Source organism: Pristiophorus japonicus, chromosome 9 (assembly GCF_044704955.1).
Source record: "Pristiophorus japonicus isolate sPriJap1 chromosome 9, sPriJap1.hap1, whole genome shotgun sequence".
In the NCBI taxonomy this organism is placed as follows: Eukaryota; Metazoa; Chordata; class Chondrichthyes; family Pristiophoridae; genus Pristiophorus; species Pristiophorus japonicus.
Window position 1 is genome coordinate 100762401 of NC_091985.1, and position 25582 is coordinate 100787982.

Below are 25582 nucleotides of genomic sequence, written 5' to 3' on the forward strand. Positions count from 1 at the left end.
CTCAGAACTGCCAGTGTTCTCAGTTCTGTGCTGCTGATTGAGATTCCTGTCAAGCTGTTCAGCTGTTATGGTCTTTCACTGATCAACTTGCCGAGGTGGTCACCTTCCCTCTGGTCATGTGTTCAAAGTATTAGATTTTCCCTTTCTTCATTTTGAACATCATTCTCATTGTTTCTTTGCCTTTTAAACACCCATTTGTTACTCTTTGCAGTCTATAGGACCGTGAAGATCTTTCTGAATGGCCATGTATTAAAGGCTTGCAACATTGTGTACTTTACATCCATGGCTATATTATGGTTCCTAAAATTAAGATATGCTCCTATTCTTCTAAGATTTCTTAAAGCTTTCAGTTGCCTTTCTCACTCACAATTTAAAATTAACTTTAAGGAACATAAATTTCTAATAGCTGATTATTCATCAAACTGGTTATTCCTACACCAAATGTATAAATATTTTTTTAATTGGTCTGCATTCAGCCTGTACAATAGGATCAAGCATTGGCCTCCTGCATTATTAAGATGTGCATGTTTCCAGTAAAGGTGTGCTTCACAGGATTCAAAACCTTGTAAGTTTACTATTTTTCTTCTCTCTCACAGGTACAAAAAAGATTAAGAAAATTGCCAACCAGACAAAGAAGCCAGCGGCATCTCCTACCACACAGAAAAAAGAGAAGGTATAACATGAATGATGTAATCATGAGGGATAAGAAATTATAAAGTAGGCTTTACAAAATAAAATGAAATGGGCACACAAAATTCTGCTCCATTTGCAGAAAAATGTTTTAATCTCAGAGCTTTTTTTGTTGAGAATTTTCTTTTCTGTTGAACGCAGGTGGCAAACTGGCAAAGTATCTCTGGTAGGGGAGTCCAGAATAAGAAGGCCAATCTTAAAATTAGAGCTAGGTGATTTAGGAATGTAAACCAGCTGAGTTTTTTTCCACACAAAGGGTAGTGGAAGTCTGGAACCCTATCCCTTAACAGGTGGTTGATACTAAGTTAATTGAAATTTTCAAGACTTGAGATTGATAGATAGATAAGGCTACCAAAAAATATGGAACAAAGGTGGGCAAATGGAGTTAGCCATGATCTAATTGTATGGCAAAACAGGCTCGAGGTGCTGAATGGTTTTCTCCTGTTCCTATGTTCCAACCTACCTTAAATAACAAATATGCTGAAATTAATTGTTTCTTTGTTTTCAGCTTTTTCTCATATCTAAAATGCTTTATTTTTTTTATCCTTTCAGGGGTCTCTTCGAGATGTATCGCCTTTCACGTAAGTGTTATACTTTCATATTGCTGATGTCTTTTCAGCTTGCAATGTAACATTACTGAAGTTGGCATACAGAGAAATTATTAAAAAGTTTCAGTATTTCAAAAAGTTTTATTAAGTTGTCAGATTTAGTGTATTCATTCTCCTCCACATGCCATGAGTAATGATTTTAAATTAATAAATCTTCACAGGATTTTTTTTTTAACTTCGTGGGGTACTCATCCGGATAACATTCCAATACAAGTTAACCAACCCTTTTAGAAAAGAGGGCCAATCCCCACTGTAGAGTTACTGCATTAGCCAAACTAAAATCCATGCCTTTTATATACTATAAGTATAAGCAATGAGGAAGCAGCTATTTTCTAATCCTCCAAGCCCAGAAGGTTAGAACTGCTCTTGTGTCTAATTCTTCTTGTGCCTAAAAAATTCCCAACTTTCGTTTAATCTTGATCCCAAAGAAAGAGGTAATTAATCAGTGGAATGTATTAATTCCTGCCAATTGGACACAACACATTGCATTTATATAGCACCTTTTACTATATGAAAAAACATCCCAAGGTGCTGCACACAGGCATAAGGAAAAAATGGATGTTCAGCCAAACAGTTTTTAGGAGGAAAGACCAAAAGCTTGGTTGAAGAGGTAAATTTTATTTTTATTTGTTCCAGGGAAGAGAGTGTTACTGGCAAGAACAGCATTTATTGCCCATCCCTAATTGCCCTTGAGAAGGTGGTGGTGAGCCGCCGCCTTGAACCGCTGCAGTTCGTGTGGTGAATATACTCCCACAGTGCTGTTAGGGAATGAGTTCCAGGATTTTGACCCAGCAACGGTAGAGGAACGGCGATATATTTCCAAGTTGAGGTGGTGTGTAACTTGGAGGCGATGGTGTTCCCATGTGCCTGCTATCCTTGTCCTTCTAGATGATAGATATTGTAGGTTTGGAAGGTGCTGTCAAAGAAGCTTTGGCGAGTTACTGCATTGCATCTTGTAGATGGTACACAGTTCAGCCACAATGGTGGAGGGAGTGAATGTCTAAGGTGGTGGATGGTTTGCCAATCATGTGGGCTGCTTTGTCCTGGATGGTGTTGAGCTTCTTGAGCGTTGTTGGAGCTGCACTCATCCAGGCAAGTGGAGAGTATTTGATCACACTCCTGCCTTGTTCCTTGTAGATGGTGAAAAGGCTTTGAGGAGGCGAGAGACACGCCACAGAATACCCAGCCTCTGACCTGCTCTTGTAGCCACAGTATTTATGTGGCTGGTCTAGTTAAGTTTCCTGTCAATGGTGACCCCCCCCCAGGATGTTGATGGTGGGGGATTGGGCGATGGTAATGTTGTTGAATGTCATGGGCAGTGGTTAGACTCTCTCTTGTTGGAGGTAGTCATTGCGTGGCGCTTGTGTGGCGTGAATGTTACTTGCCACTTATCAGCCTAAGCGTGAATGTCATCCAGGTCTTGCTGCATGCGGGCATGGACGGTTTCATTATCTGAGGAGTTGCGAATGGAACTGAACACTGCAATCATCAGCAAACATCCCCACTTCTGACCTTATGAAGGAGGGAAGGTTGTTGATGAAGCAGCTGAAAATAGTTGGGCCTAGGACACTACCCTCAGGAACTCCTGCAGTGATATCCTGGAGCTGAAATGACCACAACCATCTTCTTTTGTGCTATGTATGACTCCAACCAGTGGAGAGTTTTCCCCCTGATTCCTATTGACTTCAATTTTACTCGGGCTCCTTCATGCTACACTCTGTCAAATGCTGCCTTGATGTCAAGGGCAGTTACTCTCGCCTCACCTCTGGAATTCAGCTCTTTTGTCCATGTTTGGACCAATGAGGTCTGGAGCCGAGTGGTTCTGGCAGAACCTAAACTCAGCATTGGTGAGTAAGTGCCGCTTGATAGCACTGTCGATGACACCTTCCATCACTTTGCTGATGATTGAGAATTGACTGATGGGGCGTTAATTGATTGATTGGATTTGTCCTACTTTTTGTAGACAGAACATACCTGGATAGTTTTCCACATTGTCGGGTGGATGCCAGTGTTGTAGCTGTTAAGTCATCATCTCCAAGGGACTGCTTAAGGGAACAGCTGTACTGGAACATCTTGGCTAGAGGCGCAGCTAGTTCTGGAGCACAAGTATTAAGCACAACAACCGGGATGTTGTTGGGGCCCATAGCCTTTACTGTATCCAGTGCAATCAGCCATTTCTTCATATGCGAAGTGAATCAAATTGGCCGAAGACTGGCTTTTGTGATGGTGGGGAACTCGGGAGTAAGCCGAAATGGATCATCCACTCTGGTTGTAAACACTTCAGCCTTGTCTTTTGCACTCACTTGCTGGACTCCACCATCATTGAGGATGGGAATGTTCATGACGCCTCCTCCTCTCATTAGTTGTTTAACTGTCCGCCACCATTCATAACTGGAGATGGCAGGACTGGAGAGCTTTTGATCTGATCAGTTGGTGAGGGATTGCTTAGTTCTCTATGGCATGCTGCTTCTGCTGCTTAGCATGCATGTAACCCTGTGTTGCAGCTTCCCAGGTAGGCACCTAATGTTTAGGTATGCCTGTTGCTGCTCCCGGCATGCTCTTCTACATTCTTCATTGAACTAGGGTAGGTCCCCTGGCTTGATGGTAATGGTAGAGTGAGATATATGCCAAGCTATGAGATTACAGATTGCAGTGGAATACAATTCAGCTGCTACTGATGGTCCACAGCGCCTCTTGAATGCCCAGTTTTGAGCTGCTAGATGTGATCTGAATCTATCCCATTTAGCACAGTGGTAGTGCCACACAACACGATGGAGGGTGTCATAGAAACATAGAAAATAGGTGCAGGAGTAGGCCATTCAGCCCTTCTAGCCTGCACCGCCATTCAATGAGTTCATGGCTGAACATGCAACTTCAGTTCTCGCCATACCCCTTGATCCCCCGAGTAGTAAGGACTTCATCTAACTCCCTTTTGAATATATTTAGTGAATTGGCCTCAACTACTTTCTGTGGTAGAGAATTCCACAGGTTCACCACTCTCTGGGTGTAGAAGTTTCTCCTCATCTCGGTCCTAAATGGCTTACCCCTTATCCTTAGACTGTGACCCCTGGTTCTGGACTTCCCCAACATTGGGAACATTCTTCCTGCATCTAACCTGTCTAAACCCGTCAGAATTTTAAACGTTTCTATGAGGTCCCCTCTCATTCTTCTGAACTCCAGTGAATACAAGCCCAGTTGATCCAGTCTTTCTTGATATGTCAGTCCCACCATCCCGGGAATCAGTCTGGTAAATCTTCGCTGCACTCCCTCAATAGCAAAAATGTCCTTCCTCAAGTTAGGAGACCAAAACTGTACACAATACTCCAGGTGTGGCCTCACCAAGGCCCTGTACAACTGTAGCAACACCTCCCTGCCCCTGTACTCAAATCCCCTCGCTATGAAGGCCAACATGCCATTTGCTTTCTTAACCGCCTGCTGTACCTGCATGCCAACCTTCAATGACTGATGTACCATGACACCCAGGTCTCATTGCACCTCCCCTTTTCCTAATCTGTCACCATTCAGATAATAGTCTGTCTCTCTGTTTTTACCACCAAAGTGGATAACCTCACATTTATCCACATTATACTTCATCTGCCATGCATTTGCCCACTCACCTAACCTATCCAAGTCACTCTGCAGCCTCATAGCATCCTCCTCGCAGCTCACACTGCCACCCAACTTAGTGTCATCTGCAAATTTGGAGATATTGCATTTAATCCCCTCGTCTAAATCATTAATGTACAATGTAAACAGCTGGGGACCCAGCACAGAACCTTGCGGTACCCCACTAGTCACTGCCTGCCATTCTGAAAAGTACCCATTTACTCCTACTCTTTGCTTCCTGTCTGACAACCAGTTCTCAATCCACGTCAGTACACTACCCCCAATCCCATGTGCTTTAACTTTGCACATTAATCTCTTGTGTGGGACCTTGTCGAAAGCCTTCTGAAAGTCCAAATATACCACATCAACTGGTTCTCCCTTGTCCACTTTACTGGAAACATCCTCAAAAAATTCCAGAAGGTTTGTCGAGCATGATTTCCCTTTCACAAATCCATGCTGACTTGGACCTATCATGTCACCATTTTTCAAATGCACTGCTATGACATCCTTAATAATTGATTCCATCATTTTACCCACTACTGAGGTCAGGCTGACCGGTCTATAATTCCCTGTTTTCTCTCTCCCTCCTTTTTTAAAAAGTGGGGTTACATTGGCTACCCTCCACTCGATAGGAACTGATCCAGAGTCAATGGAATGTTGGAAAATGACTGTCAATGCATCCACTATTTCCAAGGCCACCTCCTTAAGTACTCTGGGATGCAGTCCATCAGGCCCTGGGGATTTATCGGCCTTCAATCCCATCAATTTCCCCAACACAATTTCCCGACTAATAAGGATTTCCCTCAGTTCCTCCTCCTTACTAGACCCTCTGACCCCTTTTATATCCGGAAGGTTGTTGGTGTCCTCCTTAGTGAATACTGAATCAAAGTACTTGTTCAATTGGTCTGCCATTTCTTTGTTCCCAGTTATGACTTCCCCTGATTCTGACTGCAGGGGACCTACGTTTGTCTTTACTAACCTTTTTCTCTTTACATACCTATAGAAACTTTTGCAATCCGCCTTAATGTTCCCTGCAAGCTTCTTCTCGTACTCCATTTTCCCTGCCCTAATCGAACCCTTTGTCCTCCTTTGCTGAGTTCAAAATTTCTCCCAGTCCCCGGGTTCACTGCTATTTCTGGCCAATTTGTATGCCACTTCCTTGGCTTTAATACTATCCCTGATTTCCCTTGATAGCCACGGTTGAGCCACCTTCCCTTTTTTATTTTTACGCCAGACAGGAATGTACAATTGTTGTAGTTCATCCATGCGGTCTCTAAATGTCTGCCATTGCCCATCCACAGTCAACCCCTTAAGTATCATTCGCCAATCTATCCTAGCCAATTCACGCCTCATACCTTCAAAGTTACCCTTCTTTAAGTTCTGGACCATGGTCTTTGAATTAACTGTTTCATTCTCCATCCTAATGCAGAATTCCACCATATTATGGTCACTCTTCCCCCAAGGGGCCTCGCACAATGAGATTGCTAATTAATCCTCTCTCATTACACAACACCCAATCTAAGATGGCCTCCCCCCTAGTTGGTTCCTCGACATATTGGTCTAGAAAACCATCCCTTATGCACTCCAGGAAATCCTCCTCCACCGTATTGCTTCCAGTTTGGCTCGCCCAATCTATGTGCATATTAAAGTCACCCATTATAACTGCTGCACCTTTATTGCATGCACCCCTAATTTCCTGTTTGATACCCTCCCCAACATCACTACTACTGTTTGGAGGTCTGTACACAACTCCCACTAACGTTTTTTGCTCTTTGGTGTTCTGCAGCTCTACCCATATAGATTCCACACCATCCAAGCTAATGTCCTTCCTAACTATTGCATTAATCTCCTCTTTAACCAGCAATGCTACCCCACCTCCTTTCCTTTTATTCTATCCTTCCTGAATGTTGAATACCCCTGGATGTTGAGTTCCCAGCCCTGATCATCCTGGAGCCACGTCTCCGTAATCCCAATCACATCATATTTGTTAACATCTATTTGCACAGTTAATTCATCCACCTTATTGCGGATACTCCTTGCATTAAGACACAAAGCCTTCAGGCTTGTTTTTTTAACACCCTTTGTCCTTTTAGAATTTTGCTGTACAGTGGCCCTTTTTGTTCTTTGCCTTGGGTTTCTCTGCCCTCCACTTTTCCTCATCTCCTTTCTGTCTTTTGCTTTTGCCTCCTTTTTGTCTCCCTCTGTCTCCCTGCATTGGTTCCCATCCCCCTGCCATATTAGTTTAACTCCTCCCCAACAGCATTAGCAAACACTCCCCCTAGGACATTGGTTCCGGTCCTGCCCAGGTGCAGACCGTCCGGTTTGTACTGGTCCCACCTCCCCCAGAACCGGTTCCAATGCCCCAGGAATTTGAATCCCTCCCTGCTGCACCACTGCTCAAGCCACGTATTCATCTGCGATTCCTACTCTGACTAGCACGTGGCACTGGTAGCAATCCCGAGATTACTACTTTTGAGGTCCTACTTTTTAATTTAGCTCCTAGCTCCTTAAATTCGTTTCGTAGGACCTCATCCCTTTTTTTACCTATGTCGTTGGTACCAATGTGCACCACGACAACTGGCTGTTCTCCCTCCCTTTTCAGAATGTCCTGCACCCGCTCTGAGACATCCTTGACCCTTGCACCAGGGAGGCAACATACCATCCTGGAGTCTCGGTTGCGGCCGCAGAAACGCCTATCTATTCCCCTCACCATTGAATCCCCTATCACTATCGCTCTCCCACTCTTTTTCCTGCCCTTCTGTGCGACAGAGCCAGCCACGGTGCCATGAACTTGGCTGCTGCTGCCCTCCCCTGATGAGTCATCCCCCCCAACAGTACTCAAAGCGGTGTATCTGTTTTGCAGGGGGCTGACCACAGGGGACCCCTGCACTACCTTCCTTCCTGCTGGTCTTCCATTCTCTATCTGGCTGTGGACCCTTCTCCTGTGATAAGACCAACTCGCTACACGTGCTACTCACGTCATTCTCAGCATTGTGGATGCTCCAGAGTGAATCCACCCTCATCTCCAGCTCCGCAACGCGGACCGTCAGGAGCTCGAGGCGGATACACTTCCCGCACACGTAGTCATCAGGGACACCGGAAGTGTCCCTGAGTTCCCACATAGTACAGGAGGAGCAAAACACCCGACCGAGCTCTCCTGCCATGACTTAACCCTTAGATACACTTAAATTGGCAACAACAATGTTAAAAGTTACTGACTAATATAAAAAGAAAAAAAAAAACTACTCACCAATCACCAGCCAATCACTTACCCCCTAGGCTGTGACGTCACCTTTCTGTTTCTTTCTACTTCTTTTTTGCCTTCTCCCTGTAGCTGCACAAGTACGCCTCACCAACAAACTCCCGACGCCTCTCGCGGCCTTTTATAGGCCTCCGACCCCGGACTCACGCCTCACCAACGAGCTCCCGACGCCTCTCGCGGCCTTTTATAGGCCTCCGACCCCGGACTCACGCCTCACCAACGAACTCCCGACTCCTCTCGCGGCCTTTTATAGGCCTCCGACCCCGGACTCACGCCTCACCAACGAACTCAGTGAGAAGATGGACTTTATCTCTACAAGCACTGTGCGGTAGTCACTGCTACCAATACTGACATGGATAGATGCATTTGCGACAGGTAGATTAGTGAGGACGAGGTCAAGTCGTTTTTTTCCCCTCATGTTGGTTCTCACCACCTGCCACAGGCCAAGTCTGGTAGCTATGTCCTTTAGGACTCTGCCAGCTCGGTCAGTAGCAGTGCTAACGAGCCACTCTTGGTGATGGATGTTGAAGTTCCCTACCCACAGAGAGGTGAAGAGGCTAAGGGATAAGGGAGGGAGCATGGACACCAATGGTGGGCAAACTGGCTGGGTGGGGGTGGGGGGGAATGCACAAGAGGCCAGAGTCAGGAATGGGAAAGGAGGGATTGTAAGCTATAGGAGGATATGGGGAGTGGCAAGGTCACGAAAGGGTTAATATACAAGAATGGGAATTTTAAGTTTGAGGCATTGAGAGACCAGGAGCTAATGTCGACCAGCAAAAACTGGGATAATAGGTGAGTAGGATTTTGTGTGGGGCAGAATTTTGGACGAGCTGAAGTTTATGGAGGATGAGAGTCAAGCCAAAAGAGCATTGGTATAATCGAGTCTGGAGTTGACAAGGCACAGATGAGGGTTTCAGCTGTAGACATCCTGAGGCAGTGACGAAGTGGGTGATGTTGAGGAGGTGGAGTAGACCACCTTTGTGATTGATAGGATATAGCGTTGAATATGACACTGAAGGTGCGGATACATGGTTCCACCTGAGACAGTCGCTGGGCAAGAAGATGGAATCAATGGTACGGTTATAGTTTGTGGTAGGAACCAAAGACAATGGCTTCTGTCTTACCAATGTTTATCTGGAGGGAATTGCAGCTCATCTAAGACTGGATGTCAGATGAACAGTCTGACAACAAAGTGACAATGGAGGAATTGAGAAGGGTGGTGGGGAGGTAGAGCAGGGTGTCATCATTTGGAGAGTTAAGGGAAAGGGCAGCATGGATTTTGAAGGTGACAACATGGTTGCAGACTTTGGCGAAGAAAGGGGCATTTCCCTAGGCAAAACTAAAGGCATTCAAAAGCATAACCACTACACTAGCTAATATTAAGGATGTTGTCTTTCAAGCTACCTTTATAGCAGTGATGTGATGTAAATGTCATATTTACTAAAAATTACTGTTTGACCTTGCTGCAAACAGGGACCTGTAGAGTGCTGCAACCATTATATTGGACCCAAGTTTCCACACGATAAAAAAACGGGCGTCCCTCCGAGCTGGGCGCCCGTTTTTTGCGTCTAAAACGGCGCCTAAAAAAAAAATCGCAATTCTGGAGCGTTCTGCACCTCCTTGTCTGCCTGGTGCAGCGCCCAGGGGGGCGGAGCCTACACTCGCGCCGATTTTGTATGTGGGAGGGGGTGGGTACTATTTAAATTAGTTTTTTTCCTGCCGGCAATGCTGCGCGTGCGCGTTGGAGCGTTTGCGCATGCTCAGTGTGAAAAAAACATTGTCACTCGGCCATTTTTGTAGTTCTTTGTAGCTGTTTAATTTTTGAAAATTTTTTTAATAAAAGCTCATTGCCATCAGCACTTGCAGCCTTCTCACTGTCTCCTCCCTCTCCTCCCTCTCTCCTCCCCCCCCCCGCGGGAAAGAACGGGCATCTTCCCCCCCCCCCTCGCGGGAAAGAACGGGTGGCTCCTCTCCTCTCTCCCCCCCCCCCCCCCGGCGGGAAGAACGGGCGCCTCCACTCCCCTCCCTCCCCCCCCGCGGGAAGAACGGGCCCCCCCCCCCCCCCCGCGCGGGAAAGAACGGGCGCCTCCTCCTCCCCCCCCCCCCCCCCCCCGCGGGAAGAACGGGCGCCTCAGGCTGACTGCAGCATTCTCCGTGCCTGAAGCACTTTCACACAGGTAGGAAGATGGTTTATTTAATCTTTTCTTTGCTCATAAATGTTTATTCAGGTTGGATTTATTTGTATAATATTTGTAGAAGTATAAATAAGGATTTATTAGCGAATTTAATGACTTCCCTCCCCCCCCCACCTCGTTCTGGACGCCTAATTTGTAACCTGCGCCTGATTTTTTAATGTGTAGAACAGGTTTTTTCAGTTCTACAAAAATCTTCACTTGCTCCATTCTACTTTAGTTTGGAGTATGTTTTCACTGTGGAAACTTTGAAATCAGGCGTCAGTGGCTGGACACGCCCCCTTTTGAAGAAAAAATTCTGTTCCAAAGTAGAACTGTTCTACCTGACTAGAACTGCAGAAAAAAAAATGTGGAGAATTGTGATTTCTAAGATAGTCTGTTCTCCACCAGTTGCTCCTAAAAATCAGGCGCAAATCATGTGGAAACTTGGGCCCATTGTCTTGTTACCAATTGAACCAATTCTCGTTCTTTCCGAAGTGCATTGTTTGTGGAGGCGATGGAAAAGTAAAATAAGTTGCTAATAAAATGTGGTATAATCATTCTTTTAAATAAATCCACCAATTGCAGCAACAACCTAGCCTTAATGAAAATAATTCTTGATGTAGAGGTGAATTTGTTCCTCTTACTTATAGTGGCAAAGGAAGTCAGATTTATCTTGGAATAGAATCTCCATTTGCCCCCAGCATGAAACTACTAATTTTGGATCAAGTAGCATCAACAACACTCGCCTCTGAGCAGGATTTGAATTGGTGATGATGCACAGACATGGTACTTGCTTACTCCAATAAATTGGCAGTTGAACTCTTGCTGTTTCCTCCCTTCTAAACAGTTTTTAATCCAAATTGCTACCCTCCTCTTAATTCTGTGCTCCTTAATCTTCTCCAGTGGTGTCCTGGATGGTACCTTTTCAAAAGTTTTCTGGAAGTCCATGTATACCACATCCACTGCATTTTTTCCCCATCCACCATATCTGTCACCTCGTCAAAGAACTCGATCACTTCTTCTGTAACCATATCTTTGGACTCTATAGGGCCAATTTTGCAAAAGCAAGCTACCTTGGTAGGTAGGATCCCCTGTTGGCTGTATATATTAGTAAATCATGGCCTCCGATTTTGTAATGGCAGTGGGCAAGGCACCCCATCAGCAGTATGCATTCATGAAATTTCCCCTTGACTGGAAAGCAGGTACTTGGAGAAACTAATTTTGTCCTTCAAACTGTCCATGGGCTGGCCCAATTTTCCCCAGTTGTCTGCGCCGTTTTTTTGGCCTAAATTTAAAATATACAAGTTTCCCCAAAGATTGTGCGCCAACGTAACTCAGTTAGTTACGATTTTTTTAGGTTAGTTTTTTTTTGCGTCATTGTAACCTGATGTCTGCGCCAGTTTTTCACATTTAAGCAAGTTTGGCCAACTTACATTTTTCCTAGGACGGTGTATGTGACCACTCCCAAAAACCCTTCTGGGCACTTAAGAAAAACCAGCGCACATTAAAAAATCGGCACAGAAAGATGCCATTGTTTTTATGTGAAGTTTTGGAGGGAGTCAAGGACGCATTAAATATGCATCATGAAGCTTAATTTTTTTCAAACTTAAAACTCAGAAAATGGAAGTCTACTGCAATTTTTCAATTTTGGATCTTTTTTCAAAGTGCCATGCCACCACTGAACGTCTCCAAACCGGGCTCGGGTCGGAGCAACGGCTGGCAGAATCGGTCCCTCGCCTGGACACTGGCTCGGGGCTTGGCTTCAAAAGAAGCCCGGGGGGTTGTGGAAGCCGAACTGAAGGGATGAGAACCCTTACACAATGCAGCAGCATCAAAAAAAGCCTGGGGGGATGTTGCTGTGTTCAGGCGAGGGAGCGATTCTGCCGGCCGACGTTCAGTCGGTGGTGGTGGTACTTTGAAAAAAAATCTAAAATTAAAGAATTGCATTAGACTTCTTTGCCCCAAATGTCCTCATTTGGATGCCTAGCTTCCCATTCTAAGCAAGCCAATGGTGCATGCGCAGACCTGGGTGTGGTCCATACTAGGGCGTCGACCTTGGGAGAGAGAAAACAAAGATGTTTGTTCTGCTGTTTTGAGCTTCTTGCAAAGGTACAATTTAATCATGGGGGTAATACTGACAGTGCCATACTTCGCGGCCACCACATGTTAAAAAAGTCCACGCACAGGCATCTTCCACCCTTGAGGATGTAGTTCGGGTCTTTCATTGAAACACCTGTGAACTCATCCTTTTTTGATGTGGAGGCAAGTCATCCTCATTTCAGGGACCGCCTATGATGATGATGACCTCATGCAAGCCTTCTGCATGATGGTGCTGCGGAGGAGACGATTGATTCGACATCATCGCATGAGGAGCCTCCAAGCACGTAGGATGATGGGCAGGAGACTTTACCCATGTCGGGTATATCGAAACAGGCATTCATACCTGCACCTGAGTGATGCAGACTCTGTGAGAAGGCTGCGTTTCCGCAAAGAAGTTGTAACCCAGATCTGTGAGTTAGTAAAAGCAGACCTGCAACCTAAAAGCGTCAGAAGGACTGCTTTGTCAGTTGAAGTGAAGGTCACAGCTGCACTTTCATTCTATGCATCTGGATCATTCCAGGCCACAACTGGGGATGTGTGCACCATTTCTTAACATGCAACACATATCTGCATTCGGCATGTGACTGCTGCACTATATGCCCAGAGGAATGACTACATAAAGTTCCCCATGATCACCCAGGCAATGCATGACAGGGCTGTGGGCTTCTCCAGGATTGCTGGCTTCCCAAAGGTACGAGGCTGCATTGATTGTACCCACATCGCCTTGCGAGCACCTTTTGGAAGATTCCAAGGTGGACAGGAACAGAAATATCTTCCACTCTGTTAATGTGCAGCTTGTGTGTGACGACATGCATCGCATCATGTCAGTTGATGCGAGATACCCTGGGATCACCCATGATGCGTTCATCCTACTTGAGAGTGGCTGATAATGATGAGGAAGATGCAGATGATGAGGAGGAGGAGAACGAGGAAGCCATACAACTACCTCAACCCGGAGCACGACAGCGGAGGAGGACGGGCTGTCGTGCCCCTTTAACAATTGCTCGAGCCCTGCACCAGCAGCTCATCCATGAACGCTTTGCTGCTTGAAGGCTCAGCGGCAACTATTCCAAATGGACCATGTTTACTGTTTGGACCTGTTCCGTAATGCTGTGTTGTTTTAATGGAACAAATAACGGAAATGATTCTTTAGTTCAAAAAAGTTGTGTAAGTAATGGAAATGATTCAGTTATAATTTAAAATATATTTTATTCAAAAGTTTAACAAACACTTGTTTGTACTTAACTTTTAATAAAAATATTCTTGTAGCAAACTTTAAAGTTTTCAGTTAAGATCACTTACAAACTTTTAAATTTGTAAATTTACATAACTTACCAAAAACTTGTAATTTGAGACCAGTTATAAAAGTAACAACAATAATAATAACAACAGCATAGAAAGGCTGCACCCATCTCTCCTCCACCTTATTCTAAGACCGCCTGCTGCGTTTGGTCTTGGTGACTCCACCCCTACCCGCAGGCGGTAGCGCAGCATTTTTCAGGTTGGTACCAAGCTTATTATTTTGAACATCTCGGGTAATGCGCACTTCTTGATGGGGGACGTGGGCAGGCAGTAATGTGGAAGGCCCGACTTGGGCCCCTTCAGAGGCTGGTCTGGGGATTGGAGTGAGAATGACAGTTAAATCTGTCAATGGGAGCAGGGTCTGCCGTGTTCCCTTATTGCAGCAGCTAACTCCGACCTTCCCTCCCTCGTGCCTGACAGTGTCTCAACTACCTCCAACATTCCCTCCCTCATGTACCCGGACAGTGTTCCGATTTCTTGTGAGAGTGTTGTTACTTCTTCTGACAGTCCCGATACCTCATCACCGACCCCACTGATGGTGTCCAGGAGTGATAGTGTAAGGTCAATGCTCTCTGCACTCATTGCCATCATCTGAACCACATTTGTTAGATCCTGCACCTCAGGAGAGCGCTGTAGAGTTCTCCTTCCCCTCCTCACGCTGGGTGTGCCTTGCTGCATCCCACTGGGACCTGCAGCCTGGGACGGTGGGGCTCAGGATGTGCCTCGCTGCACCCAATGGAATCCCGAGCCTCGGACTGTGAAAAACCATGGAATGTCCTAACACTCGTACCACTCAGGAAAGAGCCTGGCACTTCATTGGGCAGCACCTGCACCTCCTCGAGTGAGTACAACAGTGTGGGCTTCATCCATCACCTTCCCCCCCCCCCACCCCCATGCTCTTGGTCTGGAAGGTGGGATTGGAAGATGTTTTCCTCTTCAGGCTCGTCCATGTCTGAATCTTCTTCTGCTTCAGCTTCAGCCTCATCAGGGTTGGCATCAAGTTCTGCAAAATATAACAGAACAGACAAATGGTTAGCAGCAGAGGAGGGGGCAGGGTGGCATGAGTAGGCTCACACAGCGTAGGCAGCAGGCTCATTTGAAGGACCACGATGAATGATAGCACATTGCATCAACCGAAGCATAGCTAACAGAGACATCCCCATGAACCGAAGCTTGGCTATCCCGTGCAGTACTCAATATGTAGCAAAGCCAGACTCTGGAATTTGGAGAACTTACCCTCTCCCTCGAGTGTGGACCCAGCTTGTGCAGTGGTGGTTGCTTTTCTCCAGGCAGGATCCATCAAAGCAGCGACCCTTTCTTCCAAGGGTGTCAGTTGGTGCAGATTTGCTGGACCTCCTCATGTTCGAGTTCTTTCCCTTTTGTTGTGTGTCACCTTCCTCTGCAAAGATGAAAAGATAACTTGTTAGGGAGGGTGTCTTTCTGCTGGATGGGACATTTACAATTGCAATTCCATTGAATAAATGAAAATATTACTTACACTAACTACTTGACCAAGGTCCTGCCACTTTTTGCACTGGCCTCCAGACCTCGGGTTGGTCACCATTGCACAATAATCTTCTGCAAGTTGGTTCCAGCGTTTCTTCATTTCTTTTGGTGAAACTTTTATGTGACCTCTGCTGGTGTCCAGCTCGTGCCATCTGGCCTCAATCACAGTAACTAGTGCTTCCACTTCATCCTGGAAGAAATTCTTGGTCCTTGAGCCACGTTGCATATTGTATTGCAGCTCCGATTTTTCCACGAGAATTAAAATTCTCACACACAATTGGCTTTTTAAAAATGGCCGAATGCAGACCGGGAACTGTCCTGGTTATATGCGCCCATAGCAGTCATGTCAAAAACTTCCCTTTTTTTTTGCGCATGCGCATTGTTTTTTTGGCGCAGACATTAGGCTCTAGCCCCCCGAAGCTAAAGGACAGGCTGCTCGGTGCCAATTTCAAAAAAATAGAACTGGGAAACTTGATAGTTATTTTGTTGAAGTAGTCGGGGCAAAAAAAAACGGGCGGAACTCTTGCAATGTGCAAAAAACGGCATTGGGGAAAATTGAGCCCAAAGTGTTACCCATCTTGTCCATTTTAAGATTTTGATATTTTCTATGTACTGGATAAGCAAATGAGAGAGAATATTGAATTGCCTACCTGCAGTATGATTATTTTAAAATGTAATTTTTCTCACACACCAGTTTCTCTTTTGAATTCAGGTGCCTGCAGTTTGTCGTGTGCATCATTCCCACTGTGCTGCATCTGCTCCTCAGTCCTTTTGACAAAGTCTTGTGTAAAGACCAATATGGGGAGAAACCAATTCATTAGCACCTAAAGAAGTTTTAAAAGGATGTTCAATGAAGACGATATTAAACTTACATTTCTGTGATTTTGAGTACTTTGGGAAGAAATGGCCTTTTATTATCTGTTCATGATAAAATAATACAGATATTTTAACATGTCCAGTGATGTAACTCAATATCTTCTTGTGTTAGTGTATGTTTTCAGAAAAGCAAGTGGGACAGCAGTCGCTCAATGCGATTTAACCAGGACGCTCAAAGAGAGGAAGGTACATCAACTGATGTATAGTAAATAGCTAAGATCAATATATTATTAGATATGAATAATATAATGGCCTGGATTTTGCTGTCAGTGACGAAGGAACGGCACTCACCATTTACCTCGCTTATAGCTGCCCACAGACTTTTTGCAGCTTCTTAGCCTAGATTTCCTCTAATCCGGCATCTGTTTCAGCGCGGCTCTCTCCACAAGGGATCTGTGGGGTCTGTGAGTAGGCAAAAAACATAGAGACTCCTCAACCAATCAGATTGAAGAATGCTCAGAGTCCAAACCAGGAAGTATAAAGCAAGAAATATCAAATAGATTTGAATGATGTACAAAAAGCAAAGTAAAGATTGGAAAATACAGATGGGATTAAGGGAGAGATATAAAAAAAGACAGAAAAAGTGCAAAATTTAATTTTTTCAGTTTGTAATACTAATTGTCTTCTGAGAGAATGAGACTCCACACTTATAAAATAATTTTTTCAGGACCAGAGGGGTTGTTCAGTAATTATCACGCCATTAAAAACTCATTTACTCCTGAATACACCAGCCCTAACTTTTTCAGCAGCCTTTAGTGCAGAACTCTTGGGTAAGTACTCCAAGTTCATGCCGTGTCAGTCATTTCCTTACCGAGTCTGTAAGCGAGGGCTGCAACAGCACACCCTGTGGAGGACCGGTGTATTTCTGACAGCAACTTCTAGATTTCCACATTTAACTGCGCATATGCGGACGCCAGACATGGCTGTCCGATTTACCCCATGATAACATTAACGCTGGTGGCCTCGCCGTAATTATTGCTGGAAAATCTGTGCCTTTTTATAAATTACAAGATGGTTGCCTTTAGCAGTAGAAATCCTGTTTTGCTGGATAATGCAGAAATAGTTTTAAAATATGTGGGGAAATTTTAGTTTTGACTATCCCACCATGTGCCAGAAGCACATGTCAGAAAACTGTGCATCCCCAGCTCATAACTTTCAGTCTGATGGTGCACAATTTCCCAATATGCACAGCATCAAAGTGGAACATTTTCCTTATGTTTTCTATTTAACTATAATTATTTGTAGTTACAACATTTATAGAAAGTATTGCAGTATCAATTTTTTTGAAGTTAATGCAGGTTTTAACTTTCAGATCAACGAAGAATGGTTGAAATAATTGGACATCTGACTAAAATAAGGTTTGGCGAAAAAATTGATCATACCAAGGCAAAAGAAGGAAAAGAGGCGAGTTGGTTTTCTGTTAGGATCTCCAATAAAGTAAAAGTTGATGTCTGAACCTAAATGTCCATCTGTTAATCAATTTGTGAAATTAAATGCAAAAAAATCTCAAGATTTGTATGGCTTAATGGTTTTCTCTTGTATCAGTAAAATTTCCTATAAATTTGACTTGTGGCTATCTGTACATGGACTCATCTTATTAGAAAAATGTATTTTGGGTTGGGGGGTGGTGAAGCAAAGGATCAAATTGTTGCAACCTATTGTTTCATCATCATAGGCAGTCCCTCGGAATCAAGGAGGACTTGCTTCCACTCTTAAAATGAATTCTTAAATGGCTGAACAGTCCAATATGAGAGCCACAGTCCCTGTCACAGGTGGGACAGATAGTCGTTGAGGGTAAGGGAGGGTGGGACAGGTTTGCCGCAAGCTCTTTCTGCTGCCTGCGCTTGATTTCTGCACGCTCTCGGCGATGAGACTCGGGGTGCTCAGCGCCCTCCTGGATGCACTTCCTCCATTTTGAGTGGTCTTTGGTCAGGGACTCCCAGGCGTCAGTGGGGATGTTGCACTTTATCAGGGAGGCTTTGAGGGTGTCCTTGTAACGTTTCCTCTGCTCACCTTTGGCTCGTTTGCCGTGAAGGAGTTCTGAGTAGAGTGCTTGCTTTGGGAGTCGTGTGTCAGGCATGCGAACATTGTGGCCCGCCCAGTGGAGCTGATCAAGTGTGGTCAGTGCTTCAATGCTGGGGATGTTGGCCTGGCTGAGGACGCTGATGTTGGTGCGTCTGTCCTCCCAGGGGATTTGTCGGAACCTATTGTTTAGACACTTGATGGACATGTTTTCAAGTGGCAGATACAGATTAATGACCAGATAATTTCAAAGGGTTTTTACCAGGTCTTCTTCCTGACTTGCAAGTAAATTTTGAAAAGAGAAAAATCTGCTTCATGGTGCATTCAGCTTTACATGTTATCCAAGAAATTCATCTATGCAATGTAAGTCACCTGGGATAAGCTTTAAAATTTGGTTTCCATTAATGGAACAGCAACTTAAGTTGGTGGAAGACCGGTTGAGCACATTTTTAAGAAAAGAGCAAAGAAAGATGAGTCTTTGAAGACTGACTGAATTCTAACCTCGCCTCCTTGTCAGTAACAATAATAAGAGCATAAGTAGGCTTGACCACCCACGTGATGCCGATTATCATATCTAATGGATTCCTCTTATTTTTATCTTGTCTTGTCACATCGCACTAAACGCCATAAATTTCCATAGTCCTGTTTCTTTTCAGTCATTCTTCACAGCTTTTATAGATGAGATGGCCAATTGTTACTGCCAGATCCCACCTAACGTCCTATCCCACATAATTTCTTAGTGTATAAACAATTTCTCAGCGTTACATTAATCCACTATTAGTTTTTTTTTAATCTCCTGGACAGCATAATCAGAATCTCAATAAATCTGCAGTGTGAGTGATCAATTTTACTCTTGCCAATTTTTTTCCCCTCATGAAAGCATTGACTGCCAGGTTCCCTCTGTTACCTCTGGTAATTGTTCATTATTCAGTTGTGCAGGAAGTACTGCAGGAGACTTCAGAGCTGAGACCAATCCTATCATCAACCGACAGCCTCGCATACAGTTTACAGCAGAGGATAGCAATTGGGAACAGCAAATCTGGTTGATTTTCCCCCTTCTAATCCAGCTGTGCTGAGGCCAGTTGAATTGCGCCAACTGCTGCCCCAGTCATGAATCGAACTTGGGAACTGCTAGGTTTAGCTGCTCATTGGATAAACTTGCTAAACCATCGAGGAGCATATCAGTAATTGCAGTATGGTTCATCATTATTTGAGGGGGGAGAAATCCTAATCAAATGAATCCCTGTTAATATTGATAACAATGTTTATAAACCCATCTATACACATTAATAGATCCAACTTTTAAACTGAATAAAAATTAGCAAATTTTTTGCCACTATTTGCATAGTTTCTTATAATTAAAAAATATTTACTTTTGAGTTCTATTACAAATCTTTCTGATAGTTTTTAATATTCAGATCATTTTACTTGTCTATATTCCAAAACAATAGTTATAACGATTATCATATGTAAGAAACTAGGAAGTGGTAATAATAAGAATCCATTTTGGTAGAAAATGCATGTAGATAAGGTTGTCCTCACACAAAACACCTCTTAAGAGAACATCTTTCTGCTGATGATGCAGTGCATGTGGCATACAATGAAGTGGAGCTTAAACAACTTTGCAATAGCATTTCACTAGCTTGCAATGAATTTGGACTAACCATCAGTCTAAAGAAGTCCAAGCTAATGGCACAAGGTGTGTTCACTGCACCAAAAGTTTCAATAGCTAACACCAGTTACAGGATCAACTGTATTGGTTAACTTATCTTTAAATGACAAACTAAATCCTCAAATCGGAATTGCAGAAACCACATTCAACCAATTGACTATGTGTGTGTGTAATATAGGAAATTAACACAGGGTCTACCAAACAAGCATCCCAATCACACTGCTGTACGGCAGTGAGACCTGGACCACCTATAGCAGGCATGAGAGAAAGTTAAACACTGCATTTTAAGTATCAAATGTGAAGATGAAGTTCCAGACATTGAAGTACTTGAGGAAGATAAGTTGCAAGCTCTACTAACACTTCTCAAACATAGGTGTCTCCAGTGACTTGGTCATCTATTTCAAATAGGAAAATTTGCATATTCCAAAGGATCTCTTGTATGAAGAACGTGCAGATGCTTTAAGGCCACTGGGACTTGAAAACCTTTAACATTGATACTGTAAGCTGGGAAGATGTGCTTTCAACATAGCACACTTGGAGTACTGTGAACAGTTCTAGTCTCCATATCATAAGAAGGATATAGAGGCCCTGGAAAAGGTGCAAAAATGATTTACTAGGATGATACCAGAACTGAGAGCTTATACCCATCAGGAAAGATAGAACCGGCTGGGGCTCTATTCTCTAGAAGAGAAGACTGAGAGGTGACCTGATAGAGGTTAAGATTATGAAAGGGTTTGATAGAGTAGATGTAGAGAAAATGTTTCCACTTGCAGGGGAGACCAGAACTAAGGGCCATAAATATAAGATAGTCAATAATAACAGGAGAAACTTCTTTACCTAGAGAGTGGTTAGAATGTGGAACTCGTTAACACAAGGAGTAGTTGAGGCGACTAGCATAGATGCATTTTATGGGAAGCTAGATAAACACATGAGGTAGAAAGGAACATGTTGATGGGGTTAGATGAAGAAAGGTGGGAGTAGGCTCATGTTGAGCACAAACACCAACATGGACCTGTTGGGCCAAATGGCCTATTTCTGTGTTGTAAATACTATGACTACATAAGCCTCTACCTTAATTTAATGTATACTTCATTTTTACAGTTTGCTGGTGGCATTTATTCCAGATTGGAGTCTCAGCTTAAGGCCTGTCAACCAACAACTTCTCGTCAGAATAATTCATCACAAAACACAAGGTAAACCTGTTTTCTTGCTATGTGGTTTAAATAAAGCATACGCATAATGCAGTTACTGTCTAAAAGCTTTTTAACCATGGCTTTCTAATGGCTCACTTTTTCAAACTGAGGAACAGTAACTGCTGGGCTGAATGTTTAAAAGTAATTATATTTTGCATATTAAATTTCTACATTCAGCTTCACGTGATTTCATGGCCTACATTAATTCTGTTTTGTGTTATCTACTGTTTTTAAGTCTTGTGTATATAGGAAATGGATAGGTTGGTGGTTTAGCACAGTGTCCTTTTTACTAAAATATACAGGCAGCCAACACCATGATGGGGTGCTTTCATGATCAGTTCTGAGGCGGTTGATGGTTGTCCACAAAATCACACCTACGCTGCGAATATGCAGTCTCCAGAGAATACAACCACTACACTAGCGAAGACATGCTGATCCAGGCCGACTTGAACAACCTACCACCAACCCGTCTCAAATCTAGAAGGCCCTTTTGGATCGTCGCCGAAGCCCTTCAGCGATCTCCCTCAGCCTTGATGACTGATGGTGAAATGCTTGGAAGAACTGTAACATGACAATGGAATCTTGGCCTTTATTGCAAAGGGGATGGAGTATAAAAGCAGGGAAGTCCTGCTACAGTTGCACAGGGTATTGGTGAGGCCACACCTGGAATACTGGGTGCAGTTTTGGTTTCCATATTTACGAAAGGATATACTTACTTTGGAGGCAGTTCAGAGAAGGTTCACTAGGTTCATTCCGGAGATGAGGAGGTTGACTTATGAGGAAAGATTGAGTAGGTTGGGCCTCTACTCATTGGAATTCAGAAGAAAGGTAATCTAATCAAAACATATAAGATTATGAGGGGGCTTGACAAGGTGGATGCAGAGAGGATGTTTCCACTGATAGGGGAGACTAGAACTAGAGGGCATAATCTTAGATTAAGGGGCTGCCCATTTAAAACTGAGATGAGGAGAATTTCTTCTGAGGATTGTGGATCTGTGGAATTTGCTGCCTCAGGGAGCTGTGGAAGCTGGAACATTGAATAAATTTAAGACAGAAATAGACAGTTTCTTAAACGATAAGGGAATAAGGGGTTATGGAGAGTGGGCGGGGAAGTAGACCTGAGTCCATGATCGGATCAGCCATGATCATATTGAATGGCGGAGCAGGCTTGAGGGGCCGAATGGCCTACTCCTGCTCCTATTTCTTATGTTCTTATACGGAATGGATTCCTTCTAGAGGACCCCATAGTACAACTTGAAGGATCAAATCTTTCTTGTAAACAGTGGACAACCATCAACCGCCTCAGGACTGGTCATGATAGATGCTGCCATCTTCTCCGTAGATGGAAGATTAAAGCATCCCCATTATGCAACTGTGGAGCGCCTAATCAGACCCTGGATCACATCATTGAGCACTGCCCTCAGGAAATTCTCAGGCAGCCTACAAGATATTCATGCTGTTACACCAGAAGCTTTGGCCTGGATATCTGACTTAGATATTGGCATTTGATTTGTTTTGCTACTACTGTAAGGAAGAAGAAGACGACGACGACTAAAATATAGGTTGAGTGTCCGAAATCCGGAGTTCCAAAATTCGGAAAGGTTCTGAAATCCGGACATCGCGCTGATCCGTGGAGGGATCGTCCGGAATCCGGAAAAATGTTCTGAAATCCGGACATTTTTTTTAAACTGATTACCGCTGTGATCTGGGCCTAGGAAGGGGGGGAAAACATCCCCCAAAATTGCAAAAATTAAAATTCACAAAACCATTATTTACTAAATCGCTGAAAAATAATTAAAAAATAAAACTTTAACTTGCCTTTTTTGCAGATCTTCAACAGAGGTTTTTCCCGGCTGCCAAACCCGGACCCACTGACTGACCCTCCGCCGCTGACCTGCCACACACACCCTCCGCCCCGGACCCTCTGCCACTACCCCAGATCCTCCGCTGCCTCTCTGCCGCCGATCCAAACCCTCTGCCGCCATTCCAGACCCGCTGCCTCAGACCCTCTGCCGACCCTCAACAGTGCCCCAGACCCTCCCCCGGCCGGACTCCACCGCTGTCCCCCACCTCCCTGCCGCCGCAGCACACTTGCCTTGGCCCAGGCATTTCCGGATTCGGGACTTCGGAAAGATGTTCCAAAATCCGGAAATACACAAAATCTGGAACGGCCTTTGGACGCTCTACCTGTAAGGGTTTAAATGCAGCCTTAACTGTGTAGAATAGCTTCTTTTCCTGCTTATTTTTAAGGGTCTTACCTCGTGTCATACCTAAGCTGGGAATGCCTGATGTCAATATTGGTTACTACTTTTGTCAATGTCTATTTTAGATATTCAGCTGTGTGTATAAATTATATACCTTTTTAACATTGTCTCAATGCCAAATAGTAATGTAATTTACATAGATTTTATAGCACAGAAACAGGCCATTCAGACCAACAGGTCTATGCCGGTGTTTGTGACACATGAGCCTTCTCCTACCTTACTTCATCCTGACCTACCATCATATCCTTCTATTCCTTTCTCCTTCATGTGCTTATCTAGTTTCCCTTTAAATGCATCTATGCTATTCACTTCAATCACTCTACATTCTCACAACTCTGAGTAAAGAGATTTCTCCTGAATTCCTGTTGGATTTATTAAGTGACTATCTTTATAGGTCCTAGCTTTGGACTCCCCCACAAGTGGAAATATCTTCTCCCGTCGACCCTATTGACCCCTTCATAATTTTATAGATCTCTATCATGTCATCTTTGTCTTTACTCTTTTCTAGAAAAAAGAGCCAGAGCCAGTTCAGTCTTTCCTGATAGTGCCCTATGTTTTTGTATAGATAATCAATTCCATTATGGAACGTGGAACTGAAGTAAGACTAATGGTTTTGTAGTTGCATGTGTCTGTGTTGTCTTTTTTGAATACGAGCAAAAAATATTCCTCATTTCCAATCAACTGGTGCATCTTCAAATGACTCCTCATTGCCATTATTTCACCAATCTCCTCCCTCATCTCTATCAGCATTCTAGGTAAGTATCATGTATTGAGAATTTTTTTGCTTTGACTCCTTTAATCCTGCCTTGGATTTCCATGTTATTTATATCAAAGTCATGAATTCTGCCTTGGTTAACTATTTGGAGCAGGCATGTTGCTTGGGTCTTCCCTGATGAATATTGAGAAGAAGTTGTCATTCAGAATATTTATTGTTCTTGAGTAATAGCTTGTTTGTGGAAAAAAATGCACAATCAATTAAGCCACCTAGTTAAGTAATGGTAGGTTATAAATGGATCAAAAATTCATTCTGAAAATGATATTCTGCATAGCGCAGCTCCTGCACTCACTGTGAATGGAACTTTCGTTCATTCACATCCTTGAGATTGACAGCTGTGGGTTAAGCTTCCATTTGTGGAAGTTTTACCATCTTGAGCTTATCTTTCAGGATAGAAGTAGTGATGGACCAGACAGAAATCTCCACCCCTATGGTTTTTGGGACTACAAGAATTAAGACGACACTTTCCTGGCCCAATGACACTTTCTGTAGCTTCTGTAAACACCAACTTCTTCACATCACTGAAGTTGGTATTTCCAAGAACCTCACCCTGTTGGAGACAGTGAAGTGAAAAACCTTCATAGATTCTTACTCATGCATCAAAAGTCTCCCCTTTGAACCATCTGCCAGTCATCATAGGCAGTCCCTCGGAATCGAGAAAGACTTGCTTCCACTCTTAACATGAGTTCTTAGGTGGCTGTACAGTCGAATACGAGAACCACAGTCTCTGTCACAGGTGGGGCAGATAGTCATTGAGGGAAGGGGTGGGTGGGGCTGGTTTGCCGCACGCTCTTTCCTCTGCCTGCACTTGATTTCTACATGCTCACGGCGGCGAGACTCGAGGTGCTCAGCGCCCTCCCGGATGCGCTTCCTCCACTTAGGGTGGTCTTTGGCCAGGGTCTCCCAGGTGTCAGTGGGGATGTTGCACTTTATCAGGGAGGCTTTGAGGATATCCTTGTAACGTTTTCGCTGCCCACCTTTGGCTCGTTTGCCATGAAGGAGTTACGAGTAGAGCGCTTGCTTTGGGAGTCTTGTGTCTGGCATGCGAACTATGTGGCCTGCCCAGCGGAGCTGATCAAGTGTGGTCGGTGCTTCGATGCTGGGGATGTTGGCCTGGTCGAGGACGCTAATGTTGGTGCGTCTGTCCTCTCGGGATTTGTAGGATCTTGCGGAAACATTGTTGGTGGTATTTCTCCAGCGACTTGATGTGTCTACTGTAGATGGTCCATGTTTCTGGGCTATACGGAAGGGCGGGTATTACTACAGCCCTGTAGACCATGAGCTTGGTGGCAGTTTTGAGCCTGGTCTTCAAACAATCTTTTCCTCAGGCGGCCGAAGGCTGCACTGGCGCACTGGAGGCGGTGTTGGATCTCATCATCAATGTCTGCTCTTGTTGATAGGAGGCCCCCGAGATATGGCAAGTGGTCCACGTGGTCCAAGGCCGCGCCGTGGATCTTGATGACTGGGGGACTGTGCTGTGCGGTAAGGACAGGCTAGTGGAGAACCTTTGTCTTGCTGATGATTAGCGTAAG

The 25582-nt window shown here is 44.2% G+C and overlaps 1 protein-coding gene across 8 annotated transcripts in view; it reads left to right on the forward strand.

Moving 5' to 3' along the window:
- Nucleotides 1-25582, forward strand: part of sanbr (SANT and BTB domain regulator of CSR) — a 163910-nt gene that overhangs the window by 111391 nt on the left and 26937 nt on the right. For all 8 annotated transcript variants that reach the window (XM_070889628.1, XM_070889633.1, XM_070889634.1 and 5 more), the window contains 5 exons: nt 597-673; nt 1243-1271; nt 16237-16310; nt 17437-17528; nt 20920-21011. In XM_070889628.1, the coding sequence (XP_070745729.1) occupies nt 597-673; nt 1243-1271; nt 16237-16310; nt 17437-17528; nt 20920-21011 (364 nt within the window). The remainder of the gene's footprint in view (nt 1-596; nt 674-1242; nt 1272-16236; nt 16311-17436; nt 17529-20919; nt 21012-25582) is intronic.